Source organism: Eutrigla gurnardus (assembly GCF_963514095.1).
Source record: "Eutrigla gurnardus genome assembly, chromosome: 2".
Classification (NCBI taxonomy): domain Eukaryota; kingdom Metazoa; phylum Chordata; class Actinopteri; order Perciformes; family Triglidae; genus Eutrigla; species Eutrigla gurnardus.
Window position 1 is genome coordinate 7,676,294 of NC_139916.1, and position 18,792 is coordinate 7,695,085.

The 18,792-nt window shown below is 42.8% G+C and overlaps 1 protein-coding gene across 3 annotated transcripts in view; it reads right to left on the minus strand.

Annotated features, from left to right (window-relative positions):
- Positions 1-241: 241 nt before the first annotated feature.
- The window catches only part of foxj3 (forkhead box J3), a 74,831-nt gene continuing 56,280 nt past the window's right edge, over positions 242-18,792 (minus strand). The window contains exons 5-12 of one of the 3 annotated variants that reach the window (XM_084026758.1): positions 17,527-17,628; positions 13,489-13,617; positions 11,730-11,904; positions 8,715-9,179; positions 8,062-8,163; positions 7,299-7,490; positions 5,328-5,426; positions 242-5,216 (exon numbers count right to left, since the gene is read on the minus strand). In XM_084026758.1, the coding sequence (XP_083882884.1) occupies positions 5,104-5,216; positions 5,328-5,426; positions 7,299-7,490; positions 8,062-8,163; positions 8,715-9,179; positions 11,730-11,904; positions 13,489-13,617; positions 17,527-17,628 (1,377 nt within the window). In that variant the 3' untranslated portion in view covers positions 242-5,103. Of the gene's footprint in view, positions 5,217-5,327; positions 5,427-7,298; positions 7,491-8,061; positions 8,164-8,714; positions 9,180-11,729; positions 11,908-13,488; positions 13,618-17,526; positions 17,629-18,792 lie in introns of all 3 variants that reach the window. The other 2 variants (XM_084026757.1, XM_084026759.1) reach the window with 2 other exon arrangements.

Sequence of the window (18,792 nt, forward strand, 5' to 3'; positions counted from 1 at the left end):
AAATCCCATCATTTGGGGAAGTGGAGTAAGTATTGTAACCAAGTGATCTTCCAGCTGCCTAAATGTGTGTTTCTGTTGGTTTTCTTGTTTTTTTTTTTTGAAGATAACATTCAGGTGCTCATACAGTGACAGATATTGAAGGCCACTCCCCTGCTCTTGTGTCATAAAACCGGCTTATGAGACTGACCATCCTGACAAGGCGTCTCCAGGAACAAAGCTCAAACAGCACATTATTCCACAGTGAAGTTACCATATTTTATTTCTTTTAAGTGCCATTCATGCATATTGGGGAAGGGGGGCGGGGTGGGCGGTGGTATCGACAATTCTAATAACACTTGAGTTATTTTACAGCACTAAACGAATACAAAGAGTAGCTGTGTCACCTCATTGGACAACAAAAGTAATAAACCGTGCAATAAACAAAAAAAGGGACAAATAGGAGAAAAAAAAATACAAGAAATGACAAAGACAAAATCAAACAAAACAGTAAAATAAAACACAAACCAAATATATATTATCAACACTGAAACACTGAATGTAGAACCATAGTACAGGTAAAAGGTAGTGTCACACAAAAAGCCAACGCGTTTTCATCACATATATACAATATAGATATATACATACTGTCACCCTCTGATTGGACAATAACAAAATACTCTATTCTTTTTCGCTCCTGTCTTTCGTGAATAAGCCCCCACCCCCGGCCTTGATGCCCCACCCCCGAGAGGAAAAAAGGGATGATTGAAAAGACATATATGTACAAGCACAACAACACACCAGCACTGAATAAAATAGGCCCCAATCAGCAGTACTTGTTGGCAGTTCTCTCCCATATTGTAACAAGGTTTTTCAATCTTTTTCATCTTTTTTTCTTTTCTCCCAATAATAGTAATCTCTCTGGCAGGTACATGTCCAGCGGTATTTAAAAAAAAAACGGAAATCGTCTTTTGAAAAAGGAACTTAAAACTCACACAAGATAACACACACACACACACACGCATACGGACTTAACGTAAAATTGTGATTGTGATCCAGTCATTGTCTTCACCTTTTTTTCCTCCCTTTTAGCCACATTCTTTTTGCTTAAATCTGGTTTTTCCTAATGGGCTGTTGTGCTCAAATAGTAGCTCATGTGTTCACAGGCTTCACCTGGAAGAACCGAAACACACGTCATCTTCACACCAACCGAGGACTCGCGGGACGCTCTCTATTCAACGTCCGTTAGAGTCCTAACGAAAATCACAATGATGCTCTTTTTTCCCCACTGCTGTCTTCAGCTGCAGTCCTTTGGCCCACACACTCACCTAAAAACAGTCAGGATTTATTCTCACTTAACCGACTGAGAAGTCTGTTCCGAGCACTCATTCAGAAAATTCTGGCAGTTGAACAAAACTTAAAAACTTAAAAAATAGCATAGTTGAGATCCACAGGTGAGGAAATCCTCCACATACAGCGGGCGTTTGATATACAAAGACAAAAGTGGAGCAGAAAGAAGTGGGAGTGGACAGGTATGATTGGCAGAAAGATATAAAAATGAATGGCAGTATCATCGGTTAAAGAAGTGAGCTCGACTTCATCGGCACAGTGCAGCTGTGGACAGTTTATCAAGAAGATCTACAGTTAAAAAAAAAAAGAAAAACTGGGCTGGCTCTAGTCTCAAACAGCCTTCTGTGTGTTCACACAGAGCAGCCGGTTCTAGAATATCCAATAAAACAACCATGTGAGACTTGAATGTGCCTTTTCTCACAATAACAAAGACTTTATGTAATATCATTAAAAAAACAAACAAAGAATCCATGATTGTCATACAAATATTAAATATTAAACTACGGTGATCACTGGAGTTGCCGCGTTGCTAAATTGTCTTAAATTATTAGTTTGACGTACGGGGGAAAAAGCATCCCTTCACAGATTCAGATAAGAAGATCGATGCTGCTCTCATGTCTGGATGGTTAATATGAAGCTACAGACAGTACACAATTAGCCTAGCTTAGCATAAAGACTGGGAACAGGGGGAAACGGCTAGCCTGGTTCTGTCCGATGGTATCCTGACGGCTATAAAGCTCAGTAATCAACGTGTGATACATCTCCAGGAAATGACTCCACCAGGCCAGGAAAGAGTCCGACATATAACCCTAACACTAAGGTTTCTGAACGGATGAGAAAAGAAATACAGCTGTTCATTGGTGAGCTTTAGAGGTGCTAGCATTCAGAATGTGTCACCTTTTGGTGGAGCAATCCTAGTCGTTTCCTTTCTTTGTGGTCACCGTCTGCTTGCTACAAACATGAGTGGTATCAAGTCTTCTCATCCAACTCTGGGCAAGAAAGCAAGCGAGCGCATTTCCCAAAAAAAGCAAGGACACAAGTGTTACAGATGCAAAGCACCATGCACAGTTAAGCAGTATTGAAGAGAGGGGAAATAATCTTGTTCATGGTCAACTGTGCTCATAACTGCCTCCAGAGGTCACATCATTGTACTGAGTCAATGAAGAAAACATGAAAGAACAAGTATGTGAGGGACTAGTTTCTGAGATTGAGGAGGTGCTTTGCATCATAAAAAAAAGATCAACAGAAGTGTGCAAAGGGCTTTTTTTTCTTTCCAAACATAGTGTCTCTGAAGTTCAGCACCTGTCTGATTGAGGAGCCACTTGTTAACAGGTTTCCAGAACCGCTAATCTCCCTGTTCTGTGCTTCGGAAACCCCTTCTAAAAAAAAAAAAAAAAAAAGCATGTCTCAAATCTAGACTTTAATCGCTGTGTGCATCTGCTTTTGTGCTCATAGATAACAGAGATGAATGCAGCAATCAATCATGGCCCTAAAATTACAATAAAAACAAACACACACACACACACACACACACACACACAGACACACACACACTCGTTATTATGAGTCACATTTCTCATTCTGTTCACGATTGTATAATAGCAAAATCCGACGCTATCGAACCATCACAACAAAACGTTGGGCAGTTAAAAAAAAAGAAAAAGAATCATATCTCCGTAATTTAAAAATGTCAGAAGTGACCATAAACACTGAGTGTAGCATCGAAGACTCACTTTGATGTACAAAAGGCGGAAAAAGGCATAATTCAAATGTAAAAGAAATGTACAGTAAAACTCATGATTGGTTTGTCCTCTTCAAATGGAAACAACATCAGACGCATATCCTATTGATCATTAATCAAAGTATTGGGACTTTCAAGAAGCCTTAACACCCTTTATCAGCCCTTATCCGTTTGTCTAATTTAAATGTAATTTAACTATGTTGTTCTTCGTCTTCTAGCAATGTTTTAAGTGAGTGAGGCCGTAGCGCTCAAAATGTTATACATGATGTTTTACCCGTTAATGTCACGAGTATAAATTATAGTTTGGCATGCTGGGAAATATATGCTTACACACTTTCTGTCATACAAGATCAATACCAGAATCAAAGACACAGACGCAGTTAGCCTTGCTCTGTCCATACGTCACAAAATCATCCTACCGGCATCTCTGAAGCTCATTAATTAACACATATCATCCCCAGGAAATCTGGCACATAACCCCCCGTAAAATCACAGTTCGCTGTGTTTACGCAAATACGATCCAACGTGTTAATCAGCGAGCTTTAGAGGAGCTCGTAGGCAGATGTTTGTTACGTTCAGACGGAGCCGGCTGGATGTTTGCAATCACCTCAACTCCTGATGGACATACAGCTTTAATAAACCAAACCCTGCTGACTTTGACAGTACATTTAAGAAAAACATCCATCTGCCCATCCGATACTGAATTGTTGAGGCATTTAACAATTCCCATATTTTAAAGATCAACTCGTCCGTGCTCTTTGGTTGCCAAACTGTCTAATAGAAACACACTTTCTAAATATTCCCAATCTTTATTATTAGCTGACATATGTGGAAGATATATTGGTGATACTCTGATCAGCATATAATACTGGCCTATCAGACTCTATTACAAATGATCTAATTGTGCCTAGATGGCTTGTTTAATGATCAATAGGCTACTCACCTAAAACTGATGTACTTTACCATGAAAACATGCTTGAAAATATGAATTTGTTTAGGATTTCATGTCATCTTCTGATTGGTCAAGCAAGTATTTAACTGTGTGATGTACACAGAGGAGCGAAACCTCAGGTTACTTTGGGTTGAATGAATTTAAAAAGACAGAAAGAAATGTTTGACATCCCTGTTTTCACCTTCTTTTCACACTCATCATATTCACTCGGCTTGAAGTGCTTGAGACAGAGAAAAGGAGGAAAAAAAGAAAGAAAAGTTGCTGTACTTAGAACAAGTCTGCTGCAGTGAGCCTGATGACATCGGTTGGCTATGAAAACAGATCACGGTACTTTCTGTGATCTCTCTCTCTCTCCCTCTATTGGTTTGTTTGATATCAAGCCAGCTTTTACATTTAACACCCTGTTCAAATTTATTGTAAACCTTACTTTACCACCAATCAGCCACAGTGGGGCCCACTTTTTTCCCAAAAGTGACCAACGAGCACCATCACATTACTCACAGAGACGGCCTGTGTTTCTTAAAAACAAAAAAATAAAACAAAATCGTTTTTTTTTTTTTTTCTCTTTCAAAAAAATGAAAACAAGAAACTCATCCAAGAGGCAGCTGAGGCCAATGTCAACACGAGAAGAATTACAAGCTGAACACGTCGCTCAAATCACATAACAGTTACGGAGCGGGGGACGGGTGGGGTGGGTGGGGGTGGGGTGGGAGAGAGAGGGGTTCGGACTTTGGAAGGCTGCTGGCTAGGGACGGGGAGAAGGCTGGCCGAGGAGCTGAGGAGCATGTGGTTTGGACGTGAATGTGTTCTACTCGTCTCTAGACGAGTACGTAAGCAATCACTTTAACATGTCCGACTAAACATGATTGTCTTCAAAGTAACATTTTGGAGTTATGTTTTGCTTTTTGTAAAAATGTCAGGACTCTGAAGTCTGTCTTTCTCCAAAGCTTGTTCAAATGTTCTTCTGCATCCCACCCACAGTGGCCTCCTCCTCCTCCTGCAGCCTTTCAGCTCAGCCTGGCTTCCTCTGGCTTCAACCTCCTCTCCTCGCTCCCTGTCGTTTTGCAAAAGGAGGTCTAAGGGGCTAGACAATGGAGTCCCAATCAAAGTCATCCTGGATGTCATCAGCTGGCATGCGATGCATCTGGAAGTTTCTGGTAGGTATCATGTGCTGCTGGTTCATCTGTGCATGGTGTCCTGGAGAGAGAGCAGGAGGAAGGAAGAGTCAGAACCATACATATAGAAATGTTTCATAATGTGCTAGCAGTGATTATTTGAATCGTGATGTTCTCTGTGGTTCCATGTCACCTGTCATCGTGGGTCCTGTGCTGCTCATGGGGGGCATGTGGGGGTATCCTGGAGGACCCATCATGGACATGCTCTGTCTGGTGTCCATGTAGAGATTTCCTGAACAGGGAATCGAAACAAAACCTTAATTTTTACGCCTCTATTAAAACCGACCTCTTAAATTAAAGTAATGTTCCAAATCATAGCCGATGCCCACAGGTGAAACATGGTGGTTGTTTATTATAATGCGTGAATGTCTTTGTTAGATCGTGATGGGCAGGTGGCAACATGAATCAGCATCAGTATGAATGTGTGTGAATGGGTGGATGGTGACATGTAGTGTTAAGCACTTTGATGCTGGTCCATTTACCCATTAACACGGCTGTCTGCCTCAATCAATGTTTGATCTGCTTACGACAACGCCGTATTACCGGCTCTCCTCCACCAGGAAGTAATCTTTGTAACACTTGTTGTGTTCGGACAGCTAATTTTGCTACCCAAAATTGCATTTATTTTTATTACCATTCCTCTTGTGTTACCCTGGGAATTACTGTATTATATTCTGCAAATAAAAATCATTGTTTGGTTGAACTGGTTACAAATGTGCCGCCACTAGCCTGTAATGAGCCAACACTTTTTATTCTAAGGGGTTGACGAGCTAAAAATGTTGGAGTCAATGGCATGAAGGAAAAAAAAATCAAGACTGTTTGCACTTTCAGACAGAAGGACGTGTAAGTGAGATCAATTCATCTCCCCGGGTTTTGTATTCATTTTTTTGCCCTTACAGATGAAAAGTCAGAAAGACTTGGTAGCTATCCTGACATTGCAGTTGTTTTTAAGTTTTATATCATGCTATGATCTTTTAAAACCAGATCAAAATATCTACATCTTTCAAGATATATGATGTTGATTATTCACCTCAGAGGCAGAGAAACAGCTGAGGCCTCGACTACGAGGCGAGTTCAACACATCCAGAGTATCTTACGGTTATATAACCCCAACAACTGTGATCCTGCTAAACGCTCCTACGAGGGTGAATATCAACTGTGTAAATCAACCCAGGGTTTCTCATTCTGGCTGTGACCACGTTCACATGAAAGGGGTTTGCAGTTTCTACTGTCAGCAGGGCGGCGCATTTTAAAAACTGTAATATTAGACAAATACTAAGAAGTTTAACGCATAAATCCAGGCTAAAACCAAATGCAGGAAGGTATAAAAAAAACTTAGTGTGTGAATGCATGAATTAATAGGTTAATAATATCACTGCCCCGGCACAACAGATTATAGTTACGACTATAGTTACATTTGTCTGTTCCATTGAATGAATGTGTTGATTAGATATATTCTCTCTTATAAAGTAGATGATACTTTATTCATCCCCTTTTCAGCTGCAACCCTGGCGGTGTGAAACTGACTTTGAGCAGATAAAGAATAGCGTGAACAAAAGAACATTTAAAAGCGGTGGCAGGCTTACTTTCTTATCTTATAATCACCCACAGCGTACATAAAACCACCGGAAGCACATCGCCGGGGCATTAACAAAAAGGCTTAAATATTGTCATACATATCGGCAACAAATTAACTTAATGTAAGACACACATGTAGCTAATTATAGTCAGGCCTATGGTGCTCTAGATGTGGCAGTGATATTATGAGTCCATTCATTTGCACATTCACACAGCCGGCAAATTATTTGGCAGCTGTCCTTTCTGCATGTGGTAATTTAAACTGTGCTGCTTTTAGTCTGGATAATGACTTTACCTTCTTCTTGTTAATGTAATATTCTCACGTTGCTCCAGAGCAGGTTAGGTGTGCTGCATGAGTTAGCATGGTGATCTACCCCGGTAAGAAATGACTGAAGGCCCAAAGTTAAACCTGAAGTTACTTCGCTAACCCCAAATCCTGCTCTGCTAACTGTATATGATGATGAAACACACACATCCAATCACACTGGGATGTAAAAGGTGGTGGGTTAAGGAGTGGGTGTTTGACCTGTGTTGAGGTGCTGGCTGGGTTTGGTGGGGTGCATGGAGCCATGACAAACAGGAGGTTGCACTGCCCCTTGTGGCTGGATTACACCGGTGCGGGCAAAAAACTGGTTGATGGACGAGCAGAGGTCGGCGATCTGGGTGGGTTCCAGGGACCAATTGTTCAACTCCGCTTGTCTCATACTCTCTCTCAATCCTAAGGGACATAAAACACACATTTATAGACTGAACAACTGGAGTCACTACCAGAGCTACCAGTATCTTGTCAGCACTAAAATGCCTTTGTGACGATGAAATGTATGAAACTGCACCAACTGACTGTCCAAAGAACATACATTTAGTAAACGAGAAACTAATTTTCATCGTGAAGAAAAACTTTAGTTGCAATATATATTCATTATGTCAGTAACCTTCGGTGGGTGATATTTAAAAAACATCCTACCTTGCAATCCTAGACTGTAATTGGATAAACTGACCTGCTGAGCTCGGTGTTTTGGTAATTAAACTTGAAGGCAGTGTTATTTAATTGAAGAGCTCAGTTTAATTAAACTCGTAATCAACTCCACAGTGTCAACACTTCAGCACTCAATCAAAAGCTGGGGGAAGAACTGTACTATCAGCTCCTGGCTTTAAATGTTTGCTTTCTTTTGTAATCTATGGAAAAAAAAATCTTAATCTCGGACTAATAAATCAAAGAGACTACATAAGTATTATTTGTTTAATAGTTATAAATGCAATAACGTCTATTTGTAGTGTCCAAACAGCACCTTGGAAAGGTGAAAGGTCGACATCAGCCCAGTTATAGCTGCTAGCAATACGACAGCTTTCTTTCAGTGCATCCAGATTTGGGTACCAGTCAGACAGTAAACCTGCAACACACACACAGCATACTATCTGTAACATTACAAGATGAGAGACTTGAAGGACACAGGTCATTTTGGTTCCGACACCAATTTCACTCCCGCACAAAAATAGCTGCTGTAATAGTTATGAACCGTGGATTAGGTTATAAGGCCAGATGATGCATTTTCATTGTTGTCACATTTATATAGCTGTCAGGCAGTCGTAGGGCCGAATGAATGAGACGGTAGCGCCAAATAAAACAGTTCATCAGGCTTTTAAACAGTTCGACTCTGTGTGTTGGCCACTAGGAGGAGCCAGTCGACTCTGTAAGAGCTGCTGAAGTCACTGGATGCAGCATTGCTTTGTTCTCACACCGGCGCAGATAATAAATCAGATGATGATTTACTGTTTAGCACCTTCACATTTCAACATATCAATTTTCTAAATGCTTTATGAGTAAAAAAGAATGCCGACAAAACCATATCCAGCTGTTGTCTTTGTTGACACGTGTCTGTGTGATGAACATGATGTTGGAGAAAACGACACAGTGGAGACAATGACAGACCGAGCGTCTTACCTGTGTTGCAGGCCATCTGTTGGGTAGGATGGGGCTGGTGGGAGAGGCTCGGATGCTGCTGTCCGTGTTGAGAAGGGTGCTGGTTGTGCTGCGTGTGTTGGGCGGGGTGTGGCGTGTGCTGCTGTGGGTGCTGGCCGTGGGGCTGATGCTGCGATGGGTGCTGCCCGTGCTGGGCGTGCGCAGCGTGCTGTTGGTGCTGACTGTGTTGACTGTGCTGGGCGTGTTGGTTGTGGGGGACGCCGTGCTGCGGGAGGTGCTGCGCGTGGGGCGAGCCGTGGCCAGGGTGGGCCTGGGTAGGATGGGACAGGGGCACCTGGCCACTGTTGGCGGGGTGGCTGTTGGGGTGGTTGTTGGGTTGGTTGTTTGACAGGCTGTTCTGAGTGCTAATGTTGCCACCGGGGGAGTGCTGATAGGAGCAGGAGGTGTGGGACTGCTGGGAGGAATCCGATGGTATGCCCATCAGACCTGGGAAACGAAGCACACCAACGCAAAGCTTTTATATTTATATAATGCCTAAACAGACAATGAAAATGTTTTTTTTCCACAGTATTGATTCATTTGGCAATTACTTTTCCAATTAATGAATAAAAAAAAAATCAGAAAATAATTAAAAATGGCCACCATATTTTTCCACAGCCCTCCACAGCTTTGACTTTCTAACCAAAATCACCAAAAATATTAAATTTAGATAAAACGAACACAAAAAAGAAATCCACAAATTCTTGCACTAAAGAAGCTGGAACAAGCGAATGGCCTATTGTTTGAAAAATACCTCAAACAATTAAAATCAACCATAAAATTGTTGCAGATTCATTTTCTGAAATAAAAAATGGCAACTTTCTAGTTCTAGCTTTTTAAATGTGAGGATTTACTGCTTTTGTTTATTTCTTCTCATTGTAAATATAATACATTTGTTTGTTCCTACAGAAAAAGCAGACATCACATCTGGAAATCACTGAATCTAAAAGTAAATTAAATGATAATGAAAACATGTTTAATTTAAAACCTAGCTGGTGAAATTAAACTTCTAATTCCATAATTCCAAAACAAATTGTTTCATTTGTTTAGGATATATATATAAATGCACTTCAGCATGAACACAAAGTCGTCACACATAATAACAGCTACTTACATATATCTTAATATCTTAACATCAATTTCTCATCCTGTCTTACCTTGAATTTGTGAAAAATTTTATTTAGTTTTTCCTCGCAGGCCTCAACAGTGAACTGACAAAATATCCAAATTAATTTAAGTAAATGGAGGTCTGGTTTAACAACAGAAAATCTACATCAAAAAACATAACTCATGCAATATAATGTCATTTTTCAGTCGTATGCTCACTGCATCCCAAACAGTACTATTTAAAACACTTCCACATAAGCAGTCTGACACTTGCACCGGTGCTCCACTCGTCGATGTGAGTGATGTTTATGTGGGAGTGTTTTTAAAATATAACGTTTTAGTGAAACAAACTGATGCTATGATATAGTTTTACCGTTGTTAAACCTGACCTCCATCTCTCTCTATTGTGCTCGGCTTCCTCATACTCTGTGCAGGCATTCTAGGAAAAAGTTTGCCCGACAAATTCAATGCAACACGAGGTGAGTAAATTATGTACAAATAGTCATTTGGGGAGTGAAGGATTTCTTCAAGTGGTTCTACACTTGAGGCAGACTAGCTGCCATTTTGTTGTATCGGGGAATGACTCAGCATCAGTCGAGGTTCCCGAGCTGCTGTCGCCTCTCCTCTCGCGCTACACAGCTCTGGATTGTCTTTGACAAATTCATTGTGCAGCTGCGTGGCTCTTCCAACAGACATGACTGGAACGTGAACATCTGCACACCCAACTGCAATCATCTGAGTGGCAGGGAGTGGTCTTAAGAGGCCCTGTCCTTCATAGCTTTGGCTCAGTAAACCTATTTCACTGGAGTGCTTTTAGAGCTGACTCTAGCCCTGCACCTCCACAATCGGCACATAACACTCACTGCAGGGGTGACAAAGGTGCATCTCTTATCGACACAGAAAGCCCATTGTCCATCCAGGGAAATACAGAAAGCAATTAACGCGGCACCAGAATAATAATGCAAGCTCATTACCTATTATCAAAGCCAGTGAATTAGCTCACTGTCTACAGCGGCAGAGTGTGAAATCCTCCAGCGCGATTATTTACGCTTTTTAATTGCTAGAGCTTGTCTGACGGAGAGATTTCACTTTTATGCGCATAAAAAAAAAAGGTAACAACTTTGAACTAATGAAACATAGATGATAGATTAAAGGAGAAGAACTCTTTGAAAACATTAGCATGAAATGCATGTGATTTGTGAAAGTAGGTTATACACAGAAAGCTCAGTCTACTTTTTGCTCATAACCCGCTTGTCAAGTGCTCTTTGTTTATCAGTCAATCAGATTACAAGAAAAAAATGCATTTTGTTCTGCAGGGACTCACAGGCTTTCAGAAAGCTGTGCTCTATCCAGTGCTATGTATTATATCATATGAATTCCCCATCATTATGACAAATGAACCTCAAACCCAACAGATTTAACCTCCTTCCCTCCCTCTGATGAAACACAGCCTACACAAGAAAACATTTCAAACGCGACAACAAGACGCAGACAACCTGTTATTTGAAAAATATAACGTAAGACGGATGGTGCATCGAATCTGAATTAACCATGAAATGAAAGAAGTAACATCTCGTTTTACATCCTCTAATGAAATATTTACGATATGAACTCTCAGACTCTGCTTCTGAATATGAAATTAGGCCTTTTTCCACATTGCTCTGGCAAAAGTACATGGAAACACTCCATATAGCTTTGCACTATAGGCAGCCTGTTGAATACCTCCTCACTTCCCGGTAAACCTAATCAGCACCTGAAGTCTCTATAGCCCCGGCTGTTAAGAACAACCAAACGTTAAGAAAATCGTTCTGAGAATCATCCGGTTCCTTGATAAATAAAGCTTAAGCTCTTTATTAGGTTTCCACTTGATGCCCCCATGAGGCCACTCACCTTGTTGGCTGAAGGACTGCTCAAAAACAGACTTGTAAAGGCTGCGGAAGGAGGCACTGAGATCTTCAAATTCAGAGAACAGGAGCTGCTTGTCCCTGTCTGGCATGTTGTACTGGGATTGCGGGGGCTGTTGGAGGCTCATAGACTGGGACACAGGCTCTGGGTGACTGGTCACCTGGAGAAACGAGGAGATAAAGAAAGCTCAAGATTTACAAAAGCAAACAGCTGTATCGAGTGCAAAATAAGATTATGTTTAATCTTTAATTTGGGATAGATTTTTTTCCATTAAAGTACGCTGGCTGCAGTTCTGCTACATCTGCACCGGAGACTACAGGGAACACCGATGCCGAGAGGACCGCAATATAATGTTCAAACATACACATCAATAATATACATACATTTTAAAGATTAGCGCCACGCTCATCTGGTCATGGAGCCGTGAAAACAGAAACGGAGAAACCTCTAGAATATTCAATGCCACGCTTGTGGTTGAGGCGAACATACGCGGCAAACGCACAAGTCAAATACGAGGATGGTTCGAGTCCTGTGAGGAGACGCTGTTATGTTGTTTCTGTCTGAAATGGTGTCGGTAACACAGCATGTAAGGAGCACTCACACAGACCACAATTATTTAGGTCAGTGCTTAGATACCGCTTTGGCTCACATACCATTAAGAGACCAACTCGAATGGACACAAACCCAATACTCTGGTGGCCACGCAAAATGTATTTAAAACAAAATCAATAGCAATACCTTGTACAAATAAGCAGCTATTTTATCCATGTATTTGTGTGGGCAGTCGATGTTATGCAGTGCCCCGAGGTGCGAGACGGCAAGCAGCGTTCCCTCCACCAACGAGTTTGTCTACAAGAGTCATCGCAGTGAGGGCAGCGATGAGAAACCATCGCTATTTCACAAAGCGGGATCTGGCCTGTGTCAACTGCGGGGCCAGCGTTACAAGAGAGGTCACGTCACAATTTTTTTGATCATAACATCTTCCTCTTCCAAGATGTGGGCAGGCTGCTGAAGTGCACGGCTCACAGTCTGGCTTGGGTAAAGAGTGAAGAGGTGATAATAAAGCCAGAGTGTTTACTGTGAGTTGCTGCTTTGGCTGTGAGAGAGAGAGAGAGAGAGAGAGCACATCCATCAGGCTGAGCCGATCGATGCTCAGCGCCTGGAGCAGGGAGCACTCTAGGATGCAGGAGGACCACACCAAAGAGGGGGCATCTCTGGTGGGAGGACATCAGAGGAAGAGCTTTCCTTTGTCTGGCTTCCAGGAGTGTGCACATTTTTCTCTGTTTCCCTTAACCCCCTTCCTGATGTTGTACTCTAGTGCATGTCCACCCTGAACCTCGGTCTATTGCTGTCTACAGCTGGCTCTTCTGAAGAAAGCCTCCTGGGGCTTTCTGATTAGATGAAATATGGGATACAGTACACTTTCTGAGTCCGGCGGTGTTTCATTTTCATTCCTTCAGTGAATGTGGCTCCCCCACAGCTTGACAAATATGGATAAAAAGTATTCATCATTTAGCCTTAGTGCTTAGTGCTAAACAAATAATCAACTACGCCATATTTATATAAATATCTTGTAACAAATATCCAACTCAGACGTTCATGGAGCGCAGCACCGACATCCAGAACTACCAGCATCCTTTAAGGAACAGCAGGGCAACAGCATATTGCTACAGCAGAAGCTTATTTGTCCTGTCTTTGTAGCAGAGCAAAATGTAGATTGATGAAGAGCGGTGCTCGGTCTTACCGGTGTGTAGCTGTGCACACTGCCCACACTGTTGAGATTGACGGAGGCCAGACTCTGATCAGACAGGCTGTTGTTAAGGCTGCTTCTTGGACTATCGCTCCCTTCCTGGTCTGTGTTGTACAACGCCACCTGAAACAGAAATGTACATTAGCTTATTCTCTCACAGACAACACAAAAACACACTAATGTTATCAAAATAGGGGTGTAAAGATAAATTGAATGATCAACAATCAGATATCAATGATGCAAAGTCAAAAAGATTAATACACCTATATTTTTACATATGGCACATCAGTAATAAAATGTTTTATATAATATATTTTTTCCATTCTATATACAGTATATACGTATGTTACTGATTGTGTTGAATAAGCATATCGATTGAATTCAATCAAATCAAAAATCAATTTAATTGTGATAACAACATGTTGAAACTTGTGGTTTACAATGTCGCCACTACTCGCCAGAACATGACATCATTCCTCTGAGATAATGCCAGTCTATAGTTGAACAATGTAATTTAGTATGGAAATGCAAAGCCCTACATGTAATGACATGCCATAACAGCAGAGTACTTGCTTTCCATTTTATCAAGAGTATCTTTGGGAAACACAGGGTGCTGCTAAACACCCGCCACAGTCACTCAGGGGTTCAAGCCGAACGTGTGAAGGGGTCGAGAGACAGCTGAGACATTCCTATCACTAAAGGTCACACTACTGCCGATGTCAGACACATCTGCTCACCGAGCGCAAATACGTTTGGGACAACGAACAAAGGATTTCAGTGCAGCCGAGACACTGACCTTTCGATATAGCAGCAAAACTAGCCGAAGCACTTCAGGACGACAATCTTAATTATCGTCTCACAAGGTTTAGGACTCCCACCCTTCCCAAATAAAGTGCACCGTCAGACAATTAAGACAATAACAAGAAGAAAAATCCAGATAATAAATATAATGATACCCACAGAGAATAGCCCATGTGTCGAGTTTTGTATTTAGAGAAAGGAATGCACTGATGGTGTCGCAGTGGAAGAGGGCCTGGCATTCGAAGATTGGTGTGTCTGTGTGTGTGTGTCCATCCATGACTGAGGGAAGCATGGTGGCTTCTGCTCATCACTGTGAGTGGAACAGAGTGGGCTCTGTGCTCAGCACAATGAGACAGCAGTGGCAGCAGGCTTCAGGCAGGCAGCTTGGCCCGGCCCTGCCCAGCACCCTGCCTCTCAGCAGCATCAGTGGACTGAAGCCTCTTGTCTTCTGCTGCAGCAAAGCGAGCTACCACGGAGGAAACCCAGGCAGCCCTGACTGCCTTGCTGGTCTGACTGATTGGCCTGCTGACTAACATGCTGGTACGACTCCAGGATGCACACATGCAGAGTGAGAGCGTCCGATCACATTAAGCTTTTAATGTGGAGTTTGGCTCCTGAGCCGGTAGAACGGAATAGAAATACTGCAATTTAAAAAAAAGAAAGTAAACGGGGTGCTGTACACTGTACGAGGAAGAGGGACTAGGCAGAGGGAGACGAGGATAAGAAGGTAGTAAGAGAAGCTCATTAGGCAACTCTAGCCTTCCTCCGCTAAGTGTGGGCTAGGCTCCAGTGTTCATTAGCGTGAAGGGGAACTCAATGAGCAGCTAAGACTGAGGGCTTAAGCACGTCTGCAAAATCAGCCCTACAATGCTAATCAAAAGCAGTGCGCCACAGAAATATAAATGTTATGTGTAATGAAGTCATAAAACAGGCTTTTAGCCTTAAGTCGCTCACCGCAATCTATTTTTATTCTACGCACCCATAAAAGTGTGAGGATTTCAAAACCTCACTGCTCTGTGGTTTACGCAGACCCCAGAGTCCCCCGAGTGAAGACACCCACTCAAGCACGCACCGTCACAGACGAACACCCAGTTGCATCTCGCCCACATACGTAGAAGCATCCACAAACACATGGCACACACAAACACATGGCACACACACACACACACACACACACACACACACACTTCTCGAGGTACAGATGTGCACAATGTCAGGATAACGCACACACAAAAACACACAGACAGAAGCACAGGCATGCTCACACAGGCAGGAGAGACTCCTCGGTAAATACTGTGTTCAGTGTTAGCTAGCAGGCAAGCGAGTCAGAGTTCTATTCTTAGCGGTGAATTAAGTAAAAAGCCAGAGGTGTATTTTACATGGGGGCCTAATCTGGAGCATGAGACGTGGATTATGAAATCAAAGCAAGATTGGTCCAGGTGTCTCCAACAATGCCAGGCTAGTGTTCAGCACAATCCCTGGGTGCAGGATTGAACAGACAGGGAGAGGCAGAGAGAAGGACGGGATATGAGCGTGAGAGAGAGGGGGGAAAAGGCTGAGTATTCATCAGCAAACACACTTCCCAACAATCCCCTCTTTCCTTTCATCGTCACACTTCAGTGCGAGAGTTTCATCACATCCACGCCAATGTTTAGGGCCGCCTTCCCCCCAAGAAACATCTGAGTGTCTGAGGAAAAGGCACACGAAAAAGAGAGGGACAATTTTTGTTGTAGGAATGTCCGACAGAAGAGAAAGAGATTCCTCCTGGTTCAGTATTCGCTCTGCCAGCGTCTCCCATTGGTCTATCTGAGAAGGCGGGAATGAGAGAGAGACTGGAATAGAAAGGGAGAGACAGAGAAAACCAGAGAGGGAATTCCTGTGGCTTGGCACACTGCACCGACAGAGGCGTGGCCTGTGGTGTGTTTACAGTGTAAGACAGTGAGAAACAACCTCTCTCAGAGGAGTAAGGCCCTCAGATCTGTTGCTATTCCATTTGTCTTCTGTTCACTTCACCACCTTAACAGTTTTTGTCATAATCAAATGAACAAAGGGAACAAAATCAGCTTTGTTTCATCAGCTCTCGGAATCACACAGCAGTCATGTTACGTGTCGTTTTAATGTTTTCTTCTTGTTGCTCTTTGAGTTATTTGACTGGAGGTATTTGATGGCAGGAGTCCAAACTCTAAGCTGTCAGCTCCCTACATTAGAGCCTCATTATGCAGTAACCACTGGTGGAGACTGGTGCTGTGGTAAGTGTTTGTTTGTAGCAATCACACAGGGAAAAAAGGGTCATCTTTCCCCACACATAGCCCCGTGAATCTGTCTGCTACAGCCACATGAAAACCGGCGTGTTGTCTATAGAAACAGCCCCGGGCTAATAGTCACTGACATACTTGTCATAACAAGCAGCAACTATCTGTAACATACTCTACATACATGTACACACAAGTTATTACACATTCACTTTCAAATCTATCTCACACGCACACTAACTCCTTCCTATGAACACTCCTGTTCACATTGAACAGTTTTTTTTTTTTTTTTGTAATGCTTGCAGCAAATGAATAAGCGACTCTTGTAGGCTTTTTAAAAGTACACTTGAGAGCTGCCCCCACTGGGCCCAGAGGATGAGAGCTTAAGGTTAAAAAGCCTATTTAAATTTCAGAGTGAGCGGCACACTCACAGCTAACAGCTAGCAGTCCCTGTAGCTTTGTGCTGTGATGTACAAGTGGTTCCAAGCTATTACACATATTTTAAAAAGAAAGCTAAAGAGACCAGGAGGAACCTGTGCTATGGCAGCACAATGTGGTCACAGAATGAGAAACATGACTCTGGGCGTCAACCTCCACTACAGGTGTGAATACATTAACCCCACGGCGCGTGCGGTGTATCCTATTGCAACTCTGCACGGGACAGTGTAAGGTCTATCAGGTTGCAAAATGCTAAGTATTAGTGTGAGCATCATGTTTCCGTGCTGAAGACAACAAGAGCCTGCTGCCTGTTGTTGTAGAGGAAAAAAGGCGCCGCAGTACAGATCGTTGTGTATTTTGGTGTGGGTTGCATTGCGGAGAAGCTTTAGGCATATGAGCGTGTGCATCTCCCCTCCACTAGAGTGCTCCTCTCTCTGTGGGGAATAGTGCTGTAGGTGGTTGGAGAAGTGGGTGGGGTCAGGGTGCAGCCGTGTAGCCAGGTGTGTGTTGGAGCTGGAGGCTGAATGGCTGGCTCTAGTACCTTGTTAGTCACAGTGTTGATTGCCAGTGTTGGAGAGGCACTTCCAGAGATCATACACTCCATCCCCAAAGACTCCGACTCCAAGCTGTACGGCGTAGAAGCCTGTGGGGGGATGGGGGCGGGGTGTGGAGGCAGACAGAAAAAAAAATAATGATAATAAAAATTCAACACTATCTGATTATCAAGCAGATGAGATCCAACGGCGTGTTGCAAGGAAAGTCCTGTATTATGTTTGTGACACATCCATCTGCACGATACAAAACAAATAAACCAGAGCTATTGTCACTTGGCTGAGCAACACCTTTATTTAGGTCACATTTGAACCGTGCTTTCTGAGACGGTGGAGACAGCCCCCCATCCCAAACCTCACCTCCCACCCAAACACACATGCAGCACACACACACACACACACACACATCCCTGCCCTCATCTGGGTGTATAGGCGCTGTTGTGAAAGAGATAACTCTGCCATGCCTGTCTCACAAAACTGCTTACTGTAAGAGGATTGGCTGCCAACAATACCATTTTTAATTCATGATAAACATAAATGAGATTTCACAAACTCTCAATTTCAATGTCTGACTCTTAATGGAATGCCTTGTAGGCAAACGCTGTCGGGGGTGGGGGTGGGGGGGCATGCACATGTCCTACAGAAAACACACTCTTCACCCGGTGCGTTCTTTTGTGTCATGCTCAAATCAACAGAACAGCATCAGGAGAGCTTTAGTTGAAGCTGTTGGCAGAGGTGCATATTGAAAACAATGTGTTTTTCCTGTAGCTTTACATTTGTTGGATATACAATCTAACTGCAACCAAGAGATGCACTTTGTTGAATGAATGTGATAGTATTTCGATGCTGTAGGGCGACTACATGAACAGTATATTAAGTTTTACGTGCTTGTGCATGTGCGGTGGAGACAATGGCTTGTATTAGCATGGGCGTGCATGAGTCTGCATTGCAAGCCTAACAGGACCTTCCCTTCCTCGTAGCCTCTGGTCAGCCACATTGTGGGGAAGGAGGAGACAAGACCTTGGTGTGTCGGGTGCCCTAGGGCCAGGTCAATCTGAGTAGCTCACTAAAACCTGTACAGCTGTATGTAACGCTGGATGAAACTCATGCATAATTAAAGACAAAAGCTCCCGCTCAGAATAGCCGGCACACACAGCTCTGCATTAATTGATGTTTGTTAAAAAAAAAGGGTGCAGAGAATGTAATGTATGTAATGGCTGCCTCGGGCATAGTTTATTATTAAGGACCCCACTTCA